Source organism: Rhopalosiphum padi, chromosome 1 (assembly GCF_020882245.1).
Source record: "Rhopalosiphum padi isolate XX-2018 chromosome 1, ASM2088224v1, whole genome shotgun sequence".
NCBI classification, from domain to species: Eukaryota; Metazoa; Arthropoda; class Insecta; order Hemiptera; family Aphididae; genus Rhopalosiphum; species Rhopalosiphum padi.
The window spans coordinates 80,788,327-80,811,468 of NC_083597.1; the positions used below are offsets into that span (position 1 = coordinate 80,788,327).

Sequence of the window (23,142 nt, forward strand, 5' to 3'; positions counted from 1 at the left end):
AGAAAAATCTGTGTTAAGGCAGTTAAGAATAAGATCATGAAGGTACATACAATATTGTGGCCAGAGGCCACAGAATAATTAATGAAATTTCATTTATTTTGTAGTGTGGCTAAAACAACAGATATATTATATTTGTAGATATTTTCATGACTATTTGCATTTATTTTTATATAATTTAGAAGCTATAGAAAAAAATAAGAAAATATAATAATAGTTGGATTGGTGATGGTATATATTTAAGGAGTTTAGTATAGGCAATAACCTAATATGTCAATAAAAATTAAATAATTATAAATTTTTCATATTTATTTTAATGCACGGAAACACATCTATAATAGTACTCTTGCTCATTATTACTATAATTAATGTAAAACACAATGTATTGAAGATATATTGGATAATATTCGAAATTTCTAAAAATAAATCATTGTAAAATTACATTAAAATCATTAAATATGTAGATATGTCAGAAACTAATTTGTTGTTGAAATAAATATTTGATGCTATAAGATTTATTTACTTACTCCAATTGTTTTTTTGTATTTATCACAGTGAATTTATAATTTATAAATCATATGTTATTCTTACTTCTTATTATTTGACAATGATGATAATAAATAATAATTCATTATTATGGAGGGACGTAGTTTCAATGATAAAACTGGGGGTACTGAAGCCCCTTTATTATTTTTTTTTTTTTATGTTATCTCATGGTTATAGATAATTGTTATTATTAAAATCTAAATATCTAGAAATAAATTGGGTCAATTTCAAAAAAGCACATTCAAGTCTACCTAAATTGCACCTATAATTACAACCCATTTCTACACATCGTCCGTATTTATTCTAAATAATAATAGAAAAATTGTATCAGCGTAGGTAGCTCAAAATGCGTGAATGTAAAATGAAAATCAAAATAAAAATATATTATAATCAATTCATTACTAGTTAATTGTATAATATCGTTATTTTGACGTTCATCTGGAAGACTGGAAAAGTCAAACTATTATTGTTTTCCTATGAAATAACATAAACAAAACTAAAAAAATTCGTAAATTTTAAAATATTCAAACCAAATTTATATAAATTAGGGGGCTAACATTGAGAAAAATATATTGACCGATTTAATTTCAAGTAGACATATTCACAGATTCAAATCAGTTCTCAAAAGTATTATTGCATTAATAGGTCGATCAGTATGATTGACAAAAGGCTAATATGTTTTAGATAAAATAACTGATCGCCACCTTTAAAGAAATTAAGATGAAACATTTTTTTAGCTACTTAATTTGTGATCATGTCTTGCAAAATAAGTACCTATCTATTTTTGAAATTTGACAATTTTGTAGTTTAGTGTAATAAAAAATATAAAAACAACTGACAAAATGCAATTGTATAATATTATTTATTGTATTATAACTTTCAATTTCGTGTTCTTTGGGATTAAGACTATGAATTGAAATTACTTACGCAAGAAAAATGTTAACATATTTTAAAATTTATATCTCAGTAGTTGCATTAATCAACTACTTTAGGATCATTAAAAATTGTAAATTTGTGAAAAACTAATTACAATTTTTGAAGTTTAAAATGTAAAAATAGTAATTATCTTTTACATGGAATAAATTTACTATAATTAAAATTTTTACATTTTCAGTAAAGATTTTAAGTTTAAGTGAGTATCAAAGTTAATATATTATATTAAAAAAAAATAATAAAATAAAAATTAATCATTTTTATATTAATATTAAATATAATTTAAAATACATTTTTCAGTTTTAAAGACTAGAATGAGTACATAAAAAAAATAATCTTATTAACAAATATTATAAATATGTGAGTAATGGAATAAATAAATACTATTAAACTATCATATGGCGTATATAAAAAAAATATAATGTATAAAAATATATTGATTCCTTTATAGGTTAAAGTCCTATATTATTGAATATTAAAACACAAAGATTTTACAGGTAAATAACTAGTAAATAAATAGATAATTTTTAAAACTTATATCTATTCAAGTTACTTTACTGGTATTAATAGAAGGAAATATTGCTTACATATAGTTCTATCCGTGGTAGTGATAACATAAAAATATGTATAACTTACTAGTACCCTAATAAACTAGTAGTTGAGATAGTAAATGTATATTTATAAATGAATAATTTGGTTATGAAATATTTTTTGAGAACTTCATTTAAAGTCATAACAGAATTCATAGTTTGGTGGATCAGCAGGTACAGGAGGTGGATCTTGAGGAATATCTACACCAACTCCTTCAGCATCTAAAAGTCTAAGCTTTATCTCCATCGATAATAATGTTTCCAAATCATTCTCAGCTTCTTTACTTGTCATTTTATTTCCTATATAATATTTTGAATAATAAATACAATTTATATAACATACAAGTTTAGTGAAACAACAGTTTCTTTCAGTCACTTTACTTAATAGTATTATAATAGTACTATATTAGTTTAAATAGACATCATCCTCGAGTTAAATATAAACATTCTTTTGACTTTATAATTTTTAAAGTGTTAAATTATCACTATGGAAATAAAAAATCTTATACATAATATGAATTCATTGAAAATATATGTACAAGATATTACACTTTTAAAGGAATTTTAAGTATTTTTAGTAGATACATTTGGTACATTACAACACACACTTATTACATATATTAATGATACATTTGTAATCAATACAAACTAAAATAAAAGAATATGAATTTGAAATATTTTTATGTTTTAACTCTAGAGGATTATGTTCTATGTAGAGGTTTAGTGGTTTGGGTTTATGTATTAAACTCAAATATATAATTTTATTTACCTAGTAATGCATTTATTCCATCAACCCAATAATCATAAACCATTTCATCTGGAGCAACAAAATAAAGGGGTGTTATTTCTACAGAATCTAAAGTCAATGAAAAAGCAAGTTGATGTGTTGATTTTCGGCCTCTATAAACATAAAATTATAAATTCAATTGGAATTTTTTATTATACTATTTCATTCATATTTATTATAAACTTACTTGGCATCTTTCATATGAGGACAGTCTTTACCAGTAAGTAATGCTTTGATGTCAACCACTCCTAACTTATTTGGAAGTTCTTCAATTGTAGGAACGCTTTTATCATCACAATCACCATAGTGTAAAACTTTATGGTTTTGTGATAATCTTACAAACCAAAACTTATCTTTAACTCTCTAAAAAAAAAAAAAAAAAATTATGTTTGTAAATCAACAATTTATTCTATGATTTATTGAATATTTTTGTTTCATTAACCTGTCCGCGTTGTGAATATTTAGTAAATCGAGTCCCATCAACCATGTAGTTGAGTCGTTGTTTTTTAATAAGTTGCACAATCTCAGGTGTAACCAACTCTTTAAGTTGTACTATAGGACGAGCGTGGCTCTCCCATTGTTCTCTAGAAGTACGTTCTTGTTGCCATAAATTAGTTATTTCAGAATAAGTAAGAGTAGATAATTTTTGTCGTAGTTTTTCCAAATTGGCTGGTTGTGAGCCTAAAGACCTAGTGATTTGTTCCCGTACAACACTTAATACCTAAAAAAATTATAATAAAAAAAAAATGAACTACAGATTAACTAATTTATATTTTTAAATTTTACTTTGACAAAATCTTCCGTTGTTGCTCTCATTTCCTTCCATGTTTTATTTAGTAATACAATACAAACACAATATAATTCATGGAAAGGATGATCATGGCTAAAAAATATTTGATGGTATGTAGTAGTTTGTTCACTAGGAAGTTCACCAATTCTAAGTATATTGCAAAGTAAGCGTACTAATTCAACAGATGATCGGCCAAAAGGACATTCATGTTCATCTGCTCTACATGAATTTTCAAGAACAACCTAAAATTGATGTAAAAGAATCAGTTAAAAACACTTTTTTTGTAATTTATAACTTACTTTTGTATAAGCATCAACATGATTACGAGCAAAATATACCATACAATCTAAAGCTAACATTCCGGGTGGAGTTTCTGTAAAATCCAATGCAGGGTTTATGTCGTATTTAAAACCCAATTTCTTATAATCTTTTGTAAATGGACTAATTTGTCGTCGACTAGCATCTCCACCACTAATTGTATCCAATTCAAATGCAATTTTACGCAACTCCTAAATTTGAAAATAAATAATAATAAAAATATTAAAATAATAAATGGAATTCTACCTTAATTTTTTCATGAGCATCTTGATCTTGTGGGTCCATTTTGGTATTCATTCTTTCTTCAAGCAATCCAAAACACAGTGTTTGCATAACATAAAGTTGATGAGCCATTTCAGATCCAACTTCACCGGATGATGTTTGTATGATATTTTGCAATATAACATTGCGAACTTGTTTAGTACATAAGGTACTTGCAATAATTTTTCTTTTAGCTGGATCGGCTTTCAAAAATAAAGCATTTATCAAAGAAAGTGCATTTTGTTGTATAATAGGGTTTTGATTTTCAAGACGTAGTACGAGGTTAGGAAATCCTACTTCTTTTTCTACTTGACCATACTTAGCAGAACTGTTTAAAACAATACTTTCTAATATAGATAGTGAAGATTGTACAACTTTTGCTTCTTGTGGCCTAGATGTTTGATTATTAACATAACTGGCAACCATATTAATAAATGGAGTTTCTAAGATATCCCAAGATACAATTCCGTGGTCCATTAACTCGACAAATGAAGCTAGTGCATTAGCTAACATTGCTCCTTGACATTTACCTAAAACCAAATATAATTCAAGTATTTAAATTATTTAAATTTTAATACAAAAATATAATTATTAGTTATATTAACCTCTTTCAATCAAACTAATAATCAGTGCCAATCCTTGTTTGTTAATGAATTCAAGAGCAAATGTTATATCAATACTGCATTCTGCTAACTTTTGCAGGGCAGAAGTTCTTTCGTTTTTATCATCAGATCCTTCAGAATGAAGTGTTTGTAAAATGTCATATGCAATCTTTGAAGGAGAAAATGCAAGTCTTAATACAGAACCATTCTTAATTTCATTCCTATTTTTTTCAGTGACATAGTTTTGATTAGTTTTTTCAGAAAATTTTAATGCATATTGTTCAGGATCAGTTAGGTCCCATCCACTACACAAGTCTTGGATTATGTTAGTTAAAGGTATTTTTTGATTGAATTCTTTAAGTTGTGGATTTTCAGATTCCATTTCGACCGCAATTTTCACAACATTTGCGTCCAACGAAGGCATTTTTTCTGGTTTATTTAAACTCATGAAATATTTAATCACAAAATTTGAAAATCAATTCTGAAAACAACAACATTTATTAGCATTTATCAAGTTTACTTCATTGTTGTAGAAATCAATAGTGTGAGGCCATGAAATAGAACACAGTGCTCTCTCAGCCATTACCAGAGATGCCAGTTGACTATAAATAAAATAAATATTTAAAAATTATACCTAAGATATTGGTTGAAATTAGTTAGTTTTTATAATATGTTAAATGTATTATGATTTATGATGAATTTATAAATAAATCAATAACACCTTTGAAGTATCACCACCGTTGATTCTTTTGTCACGGAACCAGCACAATTGAGAAAACAATCGAATTCGTATAATAGGTATACTTCAATTACGTACAAATTGATGGGTGATCGACTTTAGAATTACTTTTTGTCACTTTGTCAGTCATAATTTATGCATTCAACAATATACCAGAATTTGACATCATTCATAAATTTATAACTGAAGTCTGAAATCCAATTTTAATTCGTGATATATAACAATAAAAAATGTATATAATATTAAATATAAAATAAATAATAATTAATAAATATTGAATTGGTTTATAATGTTTACAGTATACTGAATAAAGAAAGAGATATCTATGAGCTCATGAAATTTGGCATTTATCACTTTCTGATAAAATGGTAACCGCAATACTGTATATTATATTGCCTAAGTATTTATTATAAGGAGTTATGATAATAAGTTATTTTCATAAATAATTGTATATTATATAATTTCATCTATAATTTGAAAACAAAATTATTATAAAACATGATATCCATATTATTTTTATTGCATGAAATAAATCAAGTATAATATTATCATAATATATTTATTTTATTGTAATTTTATTTATTGTATGTAATATTGATTTGATACCAATTATTATCTATATAATATCAAATTGTTCAACCTTATTTACTTTTTCTCGGGTATTGTAATCACTAATTTTTCAATATTCCATTATAATTAAATATTTAAATTTTAAATGCTTTTAAATTTAATTACAATCTAGTCGTGTACTCGTGTTGCATCGTTCAATATTAAATTACTCTAAAATTTCGGCACCATTTTTGTTCTATTCAATGTTATCAACACAACAGTTGTGTTTTAGTTGCTACAATATATTTTGTTCAGTTATATTTAAACATTTTACTTATGACTAATTTACTTGAATAACTTTTTTTGTGTTATGCTATCACACTGGCATACTGCTAACTGTATTATAATAGTCTTATATTTTTGATGTCATTTATGTGCTAATTGAAAAAATTTACCAAAATAAGAATTTTATATTTTCTTCACATACCTATACATCTGAAGATAAACATGATGTCATTAAATTCATCTGCTAAGCGATTATATTTGTCTCTGGGTAATATCGCAAATTATTCTTCGAGTAAAAAATATTATGATATTGTTATAGCTGGTGGCGGCATGGTGGGCTGTGCAATGGCCTGCAAATTGGGTAACTATTTCTCAAATTATTCACATTTAAGTATTTATCAATGTTTACATTATGTTTTAGCTAAAGAACCTGCGTTACGTGGTATGTCTATCCTTCTATTAGAAGGAGGTCCAAATCGTAAACAATATGATTTGCATGCAAAGAAAAATACACTTGATAATTCTTACAGTAATAGAGTTTCAGCTGTGAACAAATCAAGTGTACAGCTTTTACAATCAATTGGAGCATGGCAAACTATTAGCAATTTAGGACTTTGTAATGCAGTCAAAGAAATGCGAGTGGGTGTTTAAAAAAACTAAATAAGACATTTTCTATACCACTTAATCTAAATTTCAGATTTGGAACTCTGGTGGAGGTAGAAGTGGTGGTGTTAATAACATATTAACATTCAATAATGATGACGATTTAGCATATATTGTTGAAAACGATACTATTCTTGGAGCATTGTATGAACAAATTAAGGAAGAGCAAAATATTACTGTAAATTACGATTCCCGGGTTGATCAATGTATTTTGCCAGATTCTCATAAAGATTTGGCTACTGTAAAAGTAGCTAATGGAGAGACTTCCTTCGAAACTAGTCTCTTAGTAAGTGAAATATACTAAAAATTTAAGTTGAAAATATGTAATAAAAGTAAAAAGAATTTGCCTATATCCTTAGATTGGTTCAGATGGATATGGTTCTAAAGTACGTTCTGCCATTAATGGTCAGCAATTTATTAGTTGGGAATACGGTCAACGTGCAGTTGTGGCAACTTTACATATACAGTCTAATGAAGTAAAAATGTTTTGAATTATAAACTATTTAAAGTTATTGTTGTTAAATAAATTGTGTATTTCAGGATGATATTTATAAAGGACATGTTGCTTGGCAAAAGTTTGCTCAGTTAGGTCCATTGGCAGTGTTACCTGTGAGTTTTCAATCAAGTTTATTATAACCATTGATTATAAATACAAGTATTCATAATTAATGTTATAACTTTTACGGATATTTTAAATGTTTTAATATTTTAATTTGTATTATCAACTAACAGTTGGATAATAAAACATGTTCACTTGTATGGACTACAAGTTATGAAGAAGCAAATCGATTAGCAAAGTTGAATGACAATGAATTTATTGATGCTTTAAATGACGGTTTATCGGTAAATGTTTAACATTTAAAAGTATTACTATCAATTGTTTTATAAATAATTAATATGTATGAATTAGGAAGAAAAAGAATCTAACAATAGTAGTTTACTATTAGCAGATGATGCTGCTCGTATAGTGTCTAAAGTACTTAATAAGTGTTATCAATCAAATGATGAGAATAATCCAAACAAAAAAATAAAATCTTCTCCACCAGTTATCATTGATTTAATAAAAGATAGTCGAGCATCTTTCCCATTAGGCTTTGGACATGCATGTCGATATGTTGGTCAGCGTGTTGCTTTAGTGGGGTAAATTATAGTTTTTAAAAATAGTTGTTTTTTTTATTTCATTTTAAACTAACCTACTCAATATTTACTTTAGAGATGCTGCACACAGAATACATCCATTGGCTGGCCAAGGTGTTAATTTAGGTTTTAATGATGTTATTGAATTAAGCAATCAACTTAACCAATCAGTATTAACAGGAGCTGATATTGGTTTGTAATATCTACTTAGTAGTATTAAGATAGTATCATACATAATTTCTAAAATAATATACTGATTTTAAATATTTATATTATGTTTTCCTCTATAGGAGATCTGAATGCACTTTTAAATTATGAAACTGCTGCACAGCGTCATAATGTACCAATTATGTTAGGTGTTGATGGCATTCAAAAAATTTATGGTAGCCATAACAATGTGGTACCACTTGCTATTACAACATTAATACGTAACGTGGGACTTTCAGTTTGTCATTCTGCTTCCATAATAAAAGTAAGTATTTTTATGATGAGACTATACTCTGTCCAACAAGAAAACATGTCAATTCTGTGCATCCTCACATGAGTTACTCCCGTCGAGACTGGTTCTACTATGGTAATTGGTTATAATGGGGATGCATAGTTAAACTGCTTTTTGTTGGACCATGGAATATTTTTTTGCTGGACAGAATATTATGATAATTCATGTTTACATATTATATAATGATAATTAATGTTCTTGTTTTATTTTCAAACAGAAACTGTTGAGTGACAAAGCATCTGGACTACCTGTATAATTTAAGTTTCAATGTATCCAAATAAATGGGTTAATTGTATGTTTAGTTGTTGAGCTGTGTTAATTAAGATATTAAGACTATTAAAAAAAAGAAATTGATGTTTATTAATTATTATGTGTGAAAAATTAAAATCAATTACTTTGGTTAAATTATATAATAGTGTTATTTCTTATTACTTAATAGCAATATTTTATAAAAATAAAGTTGTTATTATAAACATATTTATTTTTTTTCAAAAAAAATTTTATAGATGGTTGATTAGCTGAAGTGTGGTCCATCTAAATGGAGTTTTCAACCATCCTCTACAGGAAATTGCTTTTGTTGCTTGGTGGTTCTGATATATATGATTTTTATAGAAATCTGATTTCTAAAAGAGCCAAATGACTATTATATTTTAAAATCTTCACTAAAAGTTTTTAAAAAACTTTAAATAATGGTATTCTATAGTTATTTATTTTATGATTTGTATATATATATTTATTTGTATGATTATTTACATTTTAAAATATTCAACAATAAAATGGGGGCTTATGCTACTGATATAAAGACTAATGACTAATTATATGTTTAATCATATATACAGTTAGAAATATGAATATCTTAAGTTTTGAATATTCTTAATATTTCTTGAAAGGCTTAAAGGATAAACAAAATATTTAAAATTTGAATGCTAATTCCATCTGTAGTAATGAGAGGAATACTTCCTATTAACACTTTTTTTGGTTTTATGACAGTTTAGGATTTTGGGTAAACTGCTATGAATGAAGGTGGATGTTTAAGAAAATATTTGTTAATTTTCATTTATCGATTATTATCTATGTAAATATTCTTTGTTTATATTTGATATATTATAATATCTTCTTTTTTCTTTAATAAATACTGTATTAAATATCTGATTTTTGGAATTTTTAAATATGCTTAAAGATCATATTTCAATTTATTGAGATTTTTTTATTCTACACAAATAGTTTCTTATGGAGATACCAACTGCTATTTTTCATATACACGAAAAAAAATCGCTTTTTCTAGTGAATATTATTTAGCTTTTCAGTAAAATTTGACAAATCTAAAACAAAACTTGAATAAGTTATTTTTAAGTTATTTAACTTTATAGATCTATTAACTTTTATAAATAATAATAATAAAAAAAAACTTTGTAGACTAAGGATAATAGATTCATGATATAATGGACTTGGAAAATTTGAAAGCAATGAAGATTGAAAATGTTAGTATTAATACTAATTTATCAATATTTATAATTTAAAAAAATAGACTAACTATAATAAATATTTAATATTTACAATATTAATTGTTCGTGGGGGGGGGGGGGGTTATCTGAGATGAATTCACTGGATGTTAGATACTTATTGGATTTGTATGGTTGATTAATTTCCAAGGTTTTTATTATAGTAGTTTATAGTAATAGACTGTTTCAATTTTTAGCAAGAATACTTGTTTAAAAATTCTATAAATTAGATTTAGAATATCTAATTGCATCATTGAAGAAAAAAAGTCGAAGCATGCTTGATGAATCATTCTGTATAAAAATAATATGATACTTATTATTTTAAGACAAGAACATTCGAGGTATGACCCACGAATTCAGTTCTTAATATATGTATGAGCATTAAGCATTGAGCATGAACGTTGAACGAGATAAACGCCTTACACAAAGAGCAGCAACCAGTAAGAAACTGTAAGAACAGTTCTTAAACGATTTTATTTTTATCTCTCACGAAAACGAAATGACAAAAACAAAATACAAAAATTTAATTTAAATTATCACATTGTGGTATTACTGGGTAGCAGGTTACCATATTGATGGTGACAACAGTGATAAATGATAATACTCATTCTTATCATTCTAACGCCGAAAAATAAGTAAACCGCGATTTGATTTTGTGTATAGTCGTGTGCCGACTGACATTTTTAATATTATTGTCTTACTTATTAAAAGTTTTCACAAGTAGTTATTAATAGTTATGCCTTTGTTAAATTAAAATTCAATAAGTTTTTGATTACAAGTATTTGTACATTTCTTCTAGGTCGGTTTTTGACTAATTGTAAGTGAAATATCTATTTTATAATAGTTTTGTGTGTACTCAATTGATTTGTATGCGTATAAGCGTTATATTTTTATATTTTTGTGAAATACTAAAAGCACTTAGTTGATATTTATTTACTGAGTACAATTGTTTACCTTAAAATTTTTTATACTATTTTATTTTCAGCTTCGAGACTGATTATAATTTGCTGTACTTCTGAGTATTACAATGAGTTCAGGATTGGAAAGCTATGTGAACCGTATCCTTAAAAAAATATAATTAATGTTTTATTAAGTTCATCGTTACATTGTTGGTTAAAAATTGAAGATATCTGCTGATATTTAGTTTATAAAATATTTTGAAATTAATTTAATTACCTTTACCACATTGTGTATTAATTTAAGCATTGTAGCTCCACAGAATGAGCAAATATTATTATTTGTAAATAATCAATTTAAAATGGATTTTATTAATAACTGTTTTAATTTTATGGTATTCTTTGTTTGGGTCATATGGTTTAAGTATTATTTTTCTTATTATTTTAATGTTAGATACTGTTTCTATTATAACATCAGATGGCAGAAACTTTGTGGTAATTATACTATTACTTAATAAATATTACATGTTTTTATAAATAAAAACTTATTAACTAATTGTTTTATTCAGGGAACACTTAAAGGATTTGATCAAACTATAAACATAATTTTAGATGACAGCCATGAACGTGTATATAGCCCGAATCAAGGTGTTGAACAAATTATATTAGGTTTACATCTCATTCGCGGTGACAATGTGTAAGTATCTAATATCATAAGTGTCTAATCTAACCTTGTGTCATATTATTATTTTTTCAATTTTTTTTGGCTTATAAACGTTTTGAATTGTTGATTTTGATATTTATACAATATGCCATAATAATTGTTTATAAAATTAATTTGATTATAGAGAAGAAACACATTTATAATACATACAAAATTTATGTATAATATATATCATTTACACTTAATAATATAAAATGTTTGATAATAATACTATTATCTAATAATATATTTTATAATGAAATATTGAACAATCATTTTAGGTCTTATGAAAAAATAATTGGTGATCATTAAGATTATTTACTTATTACTATTAAGTATTTACATAAATTAGGAAATTTCCCATTGTGAAATCTTTTTTATGTTTAGTAATGTTATTTATATTAACAACAATTCACTAATTAAAATAAACATATAATTTTAGACAACTTTCTAAAATTGATGAATTTATAAGTTCCTTCAACAAAAATATGTATAATTAATACTGAAATTCTAAAATTGATATTTTTCTATCAATAAAAAATGTATTTATCATATTTCATATTATATTTGTGTATTATTAATATCTATATAAGCTTGTATAATAATTTTTATTAATATTTAATATATTATTTTGTTTAAAATGTAATTCATATAACCATATATTCAAGAAAACATTAAAAACAAGTGATTTTAATCGTTTTGCATTTCAAAATTTTTGAATTTAGAAATTCAGAATTTATTTTTCTTAAATTGTATTTTGCAAAAAAAAAATTTGTATGGGGTTTGTTTATTTAAATTTATAATTGCTCATTAAACGATATCATGGTTATACATGTAATGCATACCTTGTTTGCTCCTGACGTTTACAACACTGAATAATTTTTCTTCAGATCTTCATGGCTTAAATATATTAAATCATTAATTAAAATGTAACTATTTACTCCATTTGGCTTCCAGTTTATTAATTATCTGTAGAATTAATATTCCTGTCATAGGCGTAGGTAGGAAATATTTTCGGAGGGGGTTTTTGTCTAAATCTATATTAATATTATAAAATTATGAATAATTTATTTATATGTATTAAATAATACAATTGTTTTATTTAATTTCGGGGGGTGTTTGAACACCCCCCCCCATACATACGCCCATGATTCCTGTTATATGAATGTTTGGATATGAATATTGAGTGCAGAACTCAGTGTTTAAATTATTTTCATGTGTTATGTGTTCTACTAATTATAATTTTTTTTAATGAGCATAGATCATTCTTTTTATTTTATTTTATTATTTTAACTATACCTATTTCATAATTAATTTGTATTGCTATAATTTTGTCTATGCTTATTTTATAAACAAATAACATTAATTTTATAATTGTTTAAGGTTGAACGTGTATATTTTTAATATATTATATAGTTGTTAACTTACTTTTCAGTGCTATAATCGGTGAAGTAGATGAAACAATGGATTCCTCAATAGATTTGAGTGCAATCAGAGCAGAACCTATCGGATCAGTAGTATTTTAAGACATTTATATGATATTTTAATTATTATGAATAATTAAATGCATTGATCCTGTTATATTAAGTAATTGTTACTATTAAAACTATGATAGTAATATAAAAATAAGGGCAGATATTGTGTTTTTATTGATTAAAATAATGTTTTTATCAAGTATTATCTTCATTAATCACATGTTCAATGTATATATAATAATAAAAAACAATGAAGAAATAAAATGGTAGTTTATAAGTAAAAATCACATCATTACTTGTAACTAAGAATGTATAAAGATTAAAGACTAAAAAGTAAAATAAGTGATCATCGCTATGGATTATGGCATCTCTAATGTATACTTTTAATCCATATTGGTCACATTATTTTGTTAAAATCAAATAACAATATATATATATATTTTAATATTTCTGGAAAATTATATAAAACTAAAGCATTCTATTTTCTCTTGTATTTGTATTGAGGTATTGATTTTATTAATTATAATTTTCTACATTCGAATATTGCCACTATGTGCTGAAATAAATGTTTCAATTTTGTAATTATTACTTATGAATTTCATAATGGACTGTTTATAATATAGTTAAAATAATATAACATTTATTACATTTAAATTGAACTAATAAAAACAATTCTTCCAAAAAGTGACAGTACTTCTTTCATGTACCAACCATTATGTACTGAGTCTTGCGGTGTCAATATATGTCAAAATATGTAGGTTCCATGTTTAAATTTGATACACATTTTCATAAAATGTATACTTTGTTTCAACATCAACTGTTAACTAAGTACTATGTAGATGGTTTGTTTGTTTTTCATAGACTTAAGCAGTTGAGTCTAATGAAACATAAATATATCGGTGGTTTGCACCTATATTATTAATTTGGGCTTTAGTTCTGGATATCTAAATTTATTTATGTTTTCATTATTCAAACACTGGAATAAGTTATTTAAACAAACATTTGGTTGTCAATAATTGTTATTATTCGAGTTAATATGAGTGTCTAGATGTTCAGAAAAAAATATTAAAAGAATTGATTATACAAATGGCCTAAATATACATCAACATATTTTTACCCGTGTTATTTAATGAGTAATTAATACATTTTTAATTTATTTTTAATTAGGTAAATACTTTTAACATAAAACTAATATTCACATGGATATGGAATTTATAAAATAATAATTATTTAATTTATTAATTCTATCGTTTTGAAAAAAAATCATTTTGATTTAATGGGTTTCAGATGTTTAATTTTTTAAGAATTATAGGTTACAGGTGTGTAATGTACTAGTGTGTTACGATTTTGGGATAATTCTGGTGTAAACTGTAAAGGCCTGGTAAATATTTCTTGTGTTGTGCACTTGTGCGCTTCAGCATAAAATTCTGTGGTTTTTTGACACATCAAAACTGTTTTATTTAATACCAAATGATCGTCGATTGGAAAAATAATATTCGATAGATCTTCTCGATTTAATATTATGAGTTATTTTTATTATTATAATTATAGGTGAAAAGGTAATCGTAAATGTAATACAATACGTGGAATGGTAGACCGTAATCCGTAAGTATTCTAAAGAAAAATTTTAGCTCACGAGACACGAATAAACGTCGCTGATTTCAAATTTTTGCAATGCGTTAGTGCGAGATATAATTATTACCAAGAAAATACATTAAATGACCTACTTTGAGCACCCCTACTCATATCAGTTTTGAACAATTCATCATTCATATTATCAGCATTCAGCATGCATAGATAAATGATAATTGATATTATCTTTATCGATAAAGTAAAATCTATTTGTTAGTCAGTACTCGATGTATTACAATGTGTAGTCGGTACTTCCTTCCCGTGTTTCTTTATTGAATAATAAGCTTATTTATTTATTCAGAAAGTGTTCACTGAAAGAAATAATAATTAAAATGTTAAATCAAAAGGATTTGTTAAAACTATGAAATTTTATTTATAATAAAGATAAAATAAAATAATTAATATGCCATCTTTTAGGCAGAAATTCTCTGGGTTCTTTAGGCAATTTTCAGCACCATCAGAGTCCAGAAATGACGAGAACGCTTCAAATCGTTTCATTAAAAAATATCTTAGTGGGTGAGTGATTATAATTTTTTATTTTGTTTAAAGTAAGTCAATTTTTAATTTAATTTAATAATCTGTACAATAATACGATAATGAATATACATTTTATAAATGTATTAATAGTACATGATCTGAACAACACAATGAAAAAATTATCCATTTGTATATCTTCTTAATTTAATTAATAGGTCTTTACATCATTTATTTCTGCATGTTGGGTTTCTGAGGGATGTTATGGTCTTAAGAAAAATAATTGGTTAATAATGCGTGTTTAAATGTTGGCGATAACATTAATACATTATTTGGTCTTGTTCAGTAATTGTTTGAACTTTTAAGTTGTTATGTAAGGCAAGGTTTGATACATACCAAGGAATATTGTCAGTGTCCTCTGTGAACTTTATTGGATTGACTGAATTGGCTTCATATTAGAGTGTTTGACAATAGACATGACATGAGCTTCCTATTCTAAACAAGACAAAATAAGCCCTAGTTGTCTTGTGTATTATAACTATGCTTAGAAGAATTTTATGTGGTGATATTTTGAAATTTAGAAGAGGGTGGATGAGGTATAATTAAATATTGACTGATATTCTTTCTCCCCTAAGACAATGAAGATCTTAAGTTGTAGTTTATTTATAATATAAGTAGGTATATATTTAATTTAAGTTCTGAACAAGGATGAGAATGTTGTTTATAATTAATTGATGACATTCTTACAAAAATTGTTTTAAGCATAAGTAATTTACTCTGATTTGTCAGTATTAATTTGAATTAATTTGAACTCACATTTGTTGTGGATAATTGTTTTGGTTTATGTGGTTTAGATATATATTAGTAATAGGGTAGTTAGTTTCCAAATTTCAGGATAGTGTGATAACTCAAATTAGATTAAATTTCACAATTTCTTAAACAAATGATTTCAGCCATGAAGTCCAAAAATATGAACCAATTATTTTACATGGGAGAACTCCGCAAGAAGTACCACCTCAACAATTAGGTGCCATTAAAAGTTACGAAGTGGTATCATCATTGACTGGGCCACACGGTGGTCTTATTTCTGTTAATCAAACAGAAAAACATTTATCGGCAAGTGATCCAGAAATTAATTTTATTGATAATCTTGAAGAAGAGAGTAAGTTTTTTGTACAATTAATATATTAATTATAAATGACCAAATTAAATAATATTGTTTTATCATTAGATAATGGAGAAAAGAAAGTAAGTACGTCAAATAATGATTCAACTGATGAAACTTTGAATGTCGAGTCTAAACAAAATATTTTAAAAAAGCTTAGTGAGTTTCTACTAAATATGCATTTAATATTGCTTATTAAATATTAACCATTTTTATAATTTCTAGGACATCCATTGGTAGCTGGTGTTGAGAATTGGAATGTTCCACATACAAATGCATATGGTGCCAGTTGTTCTTTATATGAAGTCCACCCCATAACACATCGTCATACAGGTGATCCAATTGCTGATTGTTTTGCCATTGTAACTAGAGCGAATTCTGCTATAATGGTACTAGCAGATGGTGTTAACTGGGGTGTCAAGTCAAGGACTGCAGCTAGATCCGCTGTCCATGGTTGTGTTGACTATTTAAACAAAACTTTGTTTACAAAAGACAAAGAATCACCTAAAAACACTACAGTAAATATTTAGTTTATGCAGTTTTTAAAATAAAAAAGTGGGCAAGTGGGTATCGCTCTGCTGTATAGTAGAGATGGAGAGTAGGTCACTGGTCGTGTGGATGTGTTAAATTTGAATGCAATGACGGGTATCATTGTATACGATAAACGATTCTAAACTGAGATGATTTGTCAGTCTATGATAATTAGTTGGATATATTATATTATTATTACTTATATTTAAATTGTAATATATCGTTATTTTACGCGATTTCGTAAAAAATAAAATTTCATACGCTCAAAATGTTTTCTATATTGACGCTGGAATTTTTTTTTTACAATTACTTAAAGGAAAACTTATGGATAACCTTGTATTAGATTTTTGAACCTTAAGTATAAATCACAAAAATTTTATGAATTTTCAACTTCAAAATTCTTTGCAAATTTTCGTGATTTTGATATATTTTGTAAACATTTGAACTTTAAATGCTGATAAAAAAAAATTGTGACTAACGGTTTTTGATTTTTTTTACTACGACAAGTACAACTTATAATAAAGCTTGTATTAAATTTTAAAGATTTTTTGGATAGCCAAATTATTTTTATCGGCATTTTAAGAAAAAAAACTTAAAAATTTCGAAAATTTCAATTGTCTATAAGTAGCTTAAAAAAAGGTCAAAATATTTTGAAAATTTAATCGCAAATAGATAACATAATATAAACATTTGGTGAAAATTTCAAGTATTTACAATGATTCGTTTTTGAGTTACAGCAAAATCAAAAAATCGATTTTGTCAAAAAGTGGTTATGCGTAAAAAATTCCCGTTTTTCCGTAATTTTTTCAGGGTTTTTCCCGACGCTTTTGAAAACTATTTAAAATTTTTTACTTTTGACCCCCCAAAGTACCAACTAGATAAATTTTCCTTTTCAAAGAAGGCCTGAAGTCAAAAATCGAAGCATTATTATTACTCCAAAAAGTGATGACAGACACAAAAATAAAAAAATAAAACACATATCATTGTAAAATCAATACATTCATCACTCCGTCCAGAATCTAAAAATAAAGATATTTGACTATCATCTATAAATATTATTTATTTTATAGTTAATTTTTTATTAATTTACTTAAAATACACAGAGAAAACAAATTATTTATTTATAAAAGAATGTAAAATTTGAAATTCATGAACATTCTGACTTTAAATAAAGTATAATGTATATATAAACATTTTGTAATTTTTTTAATGAAATTTATTTCTTTACTTTATAACTATTAATTCAATGCAGCAAAATAAAATGTAAAACTTTTAATGATATTAAAATATATCTTATCACTAAGGCTAATGTTAATTGGGATTAAATTGGTTTTCTATGTAAAATATCCTTTTGTAAATTAACTATTCTGTTTTCATATTGGGACAATTTTTTTATAATTGCAGGATGTGCTCGTGACTTTACTGAGATCATTCCACGCTGCCCATAATATGATTCTACAAGAAGAAGGAACTTTGACTACTCTTACAGCAATTGTAGTACTTCCATCTACTGTTGATAATCATTATGTAGCTTGTTGTTGTAATGTTGGTGACAGTTTGGGTTATGTGTATAGTTCCAAGTATGGTGTAAGAGAACTTACTCAAGGCTCACATGATGTTCACAGAATGAGAGACATGAGAGATGTCATGGGAGCTTTAGGTCCTGTTGATGGACATAATCCAGAATTGTCAAACTTGACATTGTCTATAACACAAGTTGATTTGGATGACATAGTTTTCATTACTTCTGATGGTGTATCAGATAATTTAGATCCTGTGGTTGGCCATTTTACTGGTATTCATTATTTGTATTATATTTTAATATTTTATTTCCAAAATGTTACTCATACAAATAAAAAATTATTTATTTAGGGCTTCCCAGCGTTGAAGCATATCAAAGACACAAACTTTCTCTTTTAAGAACAGAAGATTTGATTCGTAATGGAGTGTCTGGCAAGGGACCAGCAGTAGATACAGCCAAAGACTTAGTAACATTATTATTGGACTTTGTAACCAGATTAACTGCAGCTAAACGTCGTATATTGGAAGATATGGAAATATATGCAGATGCTAATGGTAAACCCTTAGCTCAAGCAGAAGTCAGACAAAAAAGAAAGGAAATTATTAGAAAAATGTTTGGTGTGCCAGGTAAGTTAGATCATGCTACAGTAGTTGCATTCAAAATAAATTCTGGAAAGTAAAAATTTTAAAAGATTAAATTTATGTTTTGTGTTTTTTTTATAATATGTTGATTTATTATTTATTTTAATGATTTGTTATTTTTTCATTGAGAAAATTGGTCTTAAAAAGTATTTGGTACCTATGTAGTTATTATTACATCTTAAGTAGTGAACATTCATATTTTTAAAATATGTGAAGATTGTACACATACAAGATTCCATAATATAGAAATTATCTTATTAATACAAGCCTATATGAAATATATATCTAGTTTTTATGATTTAAGCTTAGTGTTTTACCTAAATATCTATTAGTGCAATATTGTTTCCGTCCAATAGATTGTTTGAAATTAACAACAAACTATAATTTAGTCAGCTTATACATACTGTTAAACCTATACTTTATAATTAAAAACTTATATGTGTTATATTTTATTGTTTAATTTATTTATATTTATATTTATTGATTTGTTCATTTATAAGTTAAAATTAACATCATACTAAGACTATTGATATTGTGTATTATTAGTATTTATTACAATACGAGTAAATAAGACAATTGTACTAAGGCCTAAAAATATTTTATAAAAATGTATTAATATCAAATAACAAATATTCTTATACTTTTTTTTTTTTTTACATATACTTTTGAGTATACTTTTTTATTATTAAATATATAAAAAATGAAAAAAAATCATATTCATCACTTATTAGAACATATTAGAACACAAATTAAAAATATTTCAAATATTAAAACAGTGAATTATACTTATTATTATATAACTTTTTAACTATTATAATCTATAAAAGTGTATAAGTATACATATATATATATAGGTATTATATATATACTATAAATATATGTCTTAATTTAATTTGGTATAATATATCATTTGGTATACATTTTTTTAAATGATTCAGTTTTTTTTTTGAACCTAGAATTTATTTTTCTTTTTAATATTATATGTTTTACATAATTAATTTTAAACTAATTAAGATAATATTATTAGTTACTTACATTATAATAAATATATTTTTAGTTAAAAACACTTCATGTGTAAAACATATCCCATTATTGATTTTCAGTAATTACTTATTGAATTTGGAAACATGTTATTATGTTTTTGTGGTTTAATAATAATCTAAAATCTTCATCTTCTTTTTCAATTTAATAGTTCATTCAATATTAGCCTTTCATCTATCTCTTTGATAGCTATTTTTAGGAACATGCTCTGATCTATAATTGCTAAATCTTTGGTAAGTAAGCCAAGCTATTTAAGATGTTTTAGGTTGACACAGGGCTCAACATTTTCCAAGCTTTAATATACTTACTAGATAAATTTAGTCAGAGAAAGTGATAGAGAGTTTAGTTAGGATACGTAACGATTTATGAAAATGACATAACCGATTACCTAAATATGAGAAATTTATGAATATTTAACTTCTGCATTTAGATTAAAAACTATCTAATTCAGTAATTTAATTTAAATCATTATTGGAAGATGGAACCGATTATAATCTTTATAATAATCTTATGATTTAATAGTCAAAAATAAAAACATCTAATTTAAAACCAATAGCTTATAACAAATACTTATTAAAAACTTATTCAATACTCGAATTAATTTCAAAAATATTTTTTTTTGTTAAAAACTGATTATATTTCTTTAACGGAAAAAAAAACTGCGTTTTATACCATTTTTATGTTTCCCTGATGAGTGATGGTACTAGACGACATGTTTTGTATATTATTTGAAGCAATAATGAGTAGATGTTTAACCCCACCACCATCCTACTCACGCGAAAGTTGAGTTTTGGTTTTTTTAAATTGTATATATAGCAATAAAATTATTAAATTAGTATTTAATAAAGTAAGATATAAATATTAGTATTATAAAAAAGTCCTAGAAGTTGATTAATATTTAATAACGGTGTGGACCACTCGGTTAAGAATTGTATTAACGAATTTTAATTGCCTCCCACCCCCTTTGAAAATATTCAGAAATTCAGAATTCAGATTCGCTATTTACTTTACCTGTATATTATGTATAACATGTATATTTATATATATATATATATATTATATATTATTACGTATTTACGTATAGAGATCACTTTATAGTATAAGCGGCACGTGGGAGTATTACATAATGTAACGTTATATTTATACGTCTGCTTTATGCCTTTGTGTCTGCAGTATCATATAATACTTAGGTACTTATATGATGTAGGTAATAAATAATAATATATGTGATACACTCAAATAATATATGATTTGAGTATTAAATTTGGCGTATCCGTTTATTTAACCTCAGTCACATTCAGTCATTTTATGCCTGCCCGTTGTCCAGATGATCGGGATTTTAATTTTACTTATAATTAATTTATAATTTACTAACTATTTATAAAAGTACCCTATTTATTTAACCTTCGTTAACGTTGTATGTATAATGTATACCTATATATAAATCTAATATCTATAAACTTTGCTTGATAATATTATAACGCCATTACTTTGCTACATTATCTAGCGATTAATTTCATGTTTATCGTTGTGTAATCATTATATATTTTGACGTCAATATCGTAAGTAAGTTTAACTATATAGCAATATAGCTGTATTTATTAGGCGCCTACGTCTTATTTACCTGCGTATTTATAATTTAGGTTTATGTTGTAAATATTATTGTATTATACATTTTTAATACTTTAATACTTAAGTAGTTGCCGTAGTTTTGTGTTTGTGTCTGATCGACTGTCTGCTGGGCGTCAGCTGTTACAGACATAAAAATATTGATAATTTTGTTCCTTGATTAGTTGATTCCCATATTACATTTACCTTCATTCATCCGTGAGCCGTATTTTTATAGTTCCAGATTGCTATTCTGTTTCTATATATAGTATACTTGCAAGTTTTAGTTTGATTTGAAGCAATTATAATGGCAATATAAAACACTACTTAAATGCTCCATATAATAAATAATAAAATATATAAGGACTATTATACTTACCTAATAGTTCAAAAATCATATAATACAGTTTTACGGATACAATATAAGTAATATTTAGACATTTAGTTATTATTATACCTATGTGGCTATGTATATTGTATTTTTATAATTTCTTGATGTATTGTCATCAATCATCATCATAGTATCATAATTATAAGCCTCTATAGTTGAATTTGAGAAATATTGAAGTCGACGGATAATAGTTATACTTTGAATTATGTGGTGTGGGGGGGGGGGGGTTCTAGGATGATAGAGTGAATTCGATATAAATTTTTCTTCTTGCCTTTACAACTCTCTAAGAATTTTTGGCATTTAGTTATTCTCATTTATCCACTCCCATTTTCCTTAGATCTTATTCAACTTCGTCATTGTCTTTTAATGAAATTAGTTATTGGTGCCACATTGATTTTGTTACATCTTTTCATTACTTTGTAGGTATTTAAAAATTTTATTCTGTTTCACTTTAATATAAATTTTACTAGATTGTAATTCTCATTATGTGAATTTAAATTTGTATGAAATTTATAATAACATGATATAGCTTATTAGGTTTACAGAGTAGATATTTTTAAGTCTTTATGTAGATTCTTATTAGTAAAATACCAAAAATCTGTTAATATCTGTTGGAAGCCTATTAATTGAAACTCCTGCTGAAGAGTTTTAATAATTGAAGACTTTGCCGAATCTCATAACTGAATTCCATATATTCTGACTAATTCAATTAATGATATATATTTTATAGTGAGTTAGTTCAATTTTAAAAGAGGTCTTAATAAGTGCTGTCTAGACTTTTAGAGTTCACTGCAGTAGCGCAATCAGATTTTTATGAATGGAAGGTTGATAGTTCATTAGATGTATCGAACGTTTCAAAATGTTC

The 23,142-nt window shown here is 25.6% G+C and overlaps 4 protein-coding genes across 4 annotated transcripts; 3 read left to right on the top strand and 1 right to left on the bottom strand.

The window, feature by feature from the left end:
- Positions 1 to 1,386: 1,386 nt before the first annotated feature.
- Positions 1,387 to 5,867, bottom strand: LOC132932428 (engulfment and cell motility protein 1). Its single transcript, XM_060998803.1, has 9 exons — positions 5,546 to 5,867; positions 4,828 to 5,305; positions 4,208 to 4,752; positions 3,943 to 4,152; positions 3,640 to 3,885; positions 3,296 to 3,574; positions 3,041 to 3,216; positions 2,836 to 2,966; positions 1,387 to 2,366 (listed from the first exon to the last, which is right to left on the bottom strand). Exons 2-9 carry the CDS (start codon positions 5,270 to 5,272, stop codon positions 2,197 to 2,199), a joined length of 2,202 nt encoding a protein of 733 aa, XP_060854786.1. The 5' UTR covers positions 5,273 to 5,305; positions 5,546 to 5,867; the 3' UTR covers positions 1,387 to 2,196.
- A 357-nt stretch (positions 5,868 to 6,224) lies between these two features.
- On the top strand, positions 6,225 to 9,173 carry LOC132917617 (ubiquinone biosynthesis monooxygenase COQ6, mitochondrial). The gene is made up of 10 exons (XM_060978441.1): positions 6,225 to 6,758; positions 6,819 to 7,036; positions 7,095 to 7,346; positions 7,420 to 7,536; positions 7,601 to 7,669; positions 7,793 to 7,903; positions 7,971 to 8,200; positions 8,274 to 8,389; positions 8,488 to 8,669; positions 8,914 to 9,173. The coding sequence occupies exons 1-10, from the start codon at positions 6,620 to 6,622 to the stop codon at positions 8,950 to 8,952; spliced, it is 1,473 nt and encodes a 490-aa protein (XP_060834424.1). The 5' UTR covers positions 6,225 to 6,619; the 3' UTR covers positions 8,953 to 9,173.
- Positions 9,174 to 10,821: 1,648 nt separating this feature from the next.
- LOC132918173 (U6 snRNA-associated Sm-like protein LSm8) lies at positions 10,822 to 13,433 on the top strand. Its single transcript, XM_060979294.1, has 5 exons — positions 10,822 to 11,015; positions 11,184 to 11,256; positions 11,549 to 11,589; positions 11,664 to 11,791; positions 13,233 to 13,433. Exons 2-5 carry the CDS (start codon positions 11,226 to 11,228, stop codon positions 13,321 to 13,323), a joined length of 291 nt encoding a protein of 96 aa, XP_060835277.1. The 5' UTR covers positions 10,822 to 11,015; positions 11,184 to 11,225; the 3' UTR covers positions 13,324 to 13,433.
- A 1,669-nt stretch (positions 13,434 to 15,102) lies between these two features.
- LOC132917518 (PP2C-like domain-containing protein CG9801) lies at positions 15,103 to 19,682 on the top strand. The gene is made up of 6 exons (XM_060978299.1): positions 15,103 to 15,420; positions 16,332 to 16,540; positions 16,610 to 16,702; positions 16,769 to 17,061; positions 18,479 to 18,869; positions 18,947 to 19,682. The coding sequence occupies exons 1-6, from the start codon at positions 15,308 to 15,310 to the stop codon at positions 19,273 to 19,275; spliced, it is 1,428 nt and encodes a 475-aa protein (XP_060834282.1). The 5' UTR covers positions 15,103 to 15,307; the 3' UTR covers positions 19,276 to 19,682.
- The last annotated feature ends 3,460 nt before the right edge of the window (positions 19,683 to 23,142 follow it).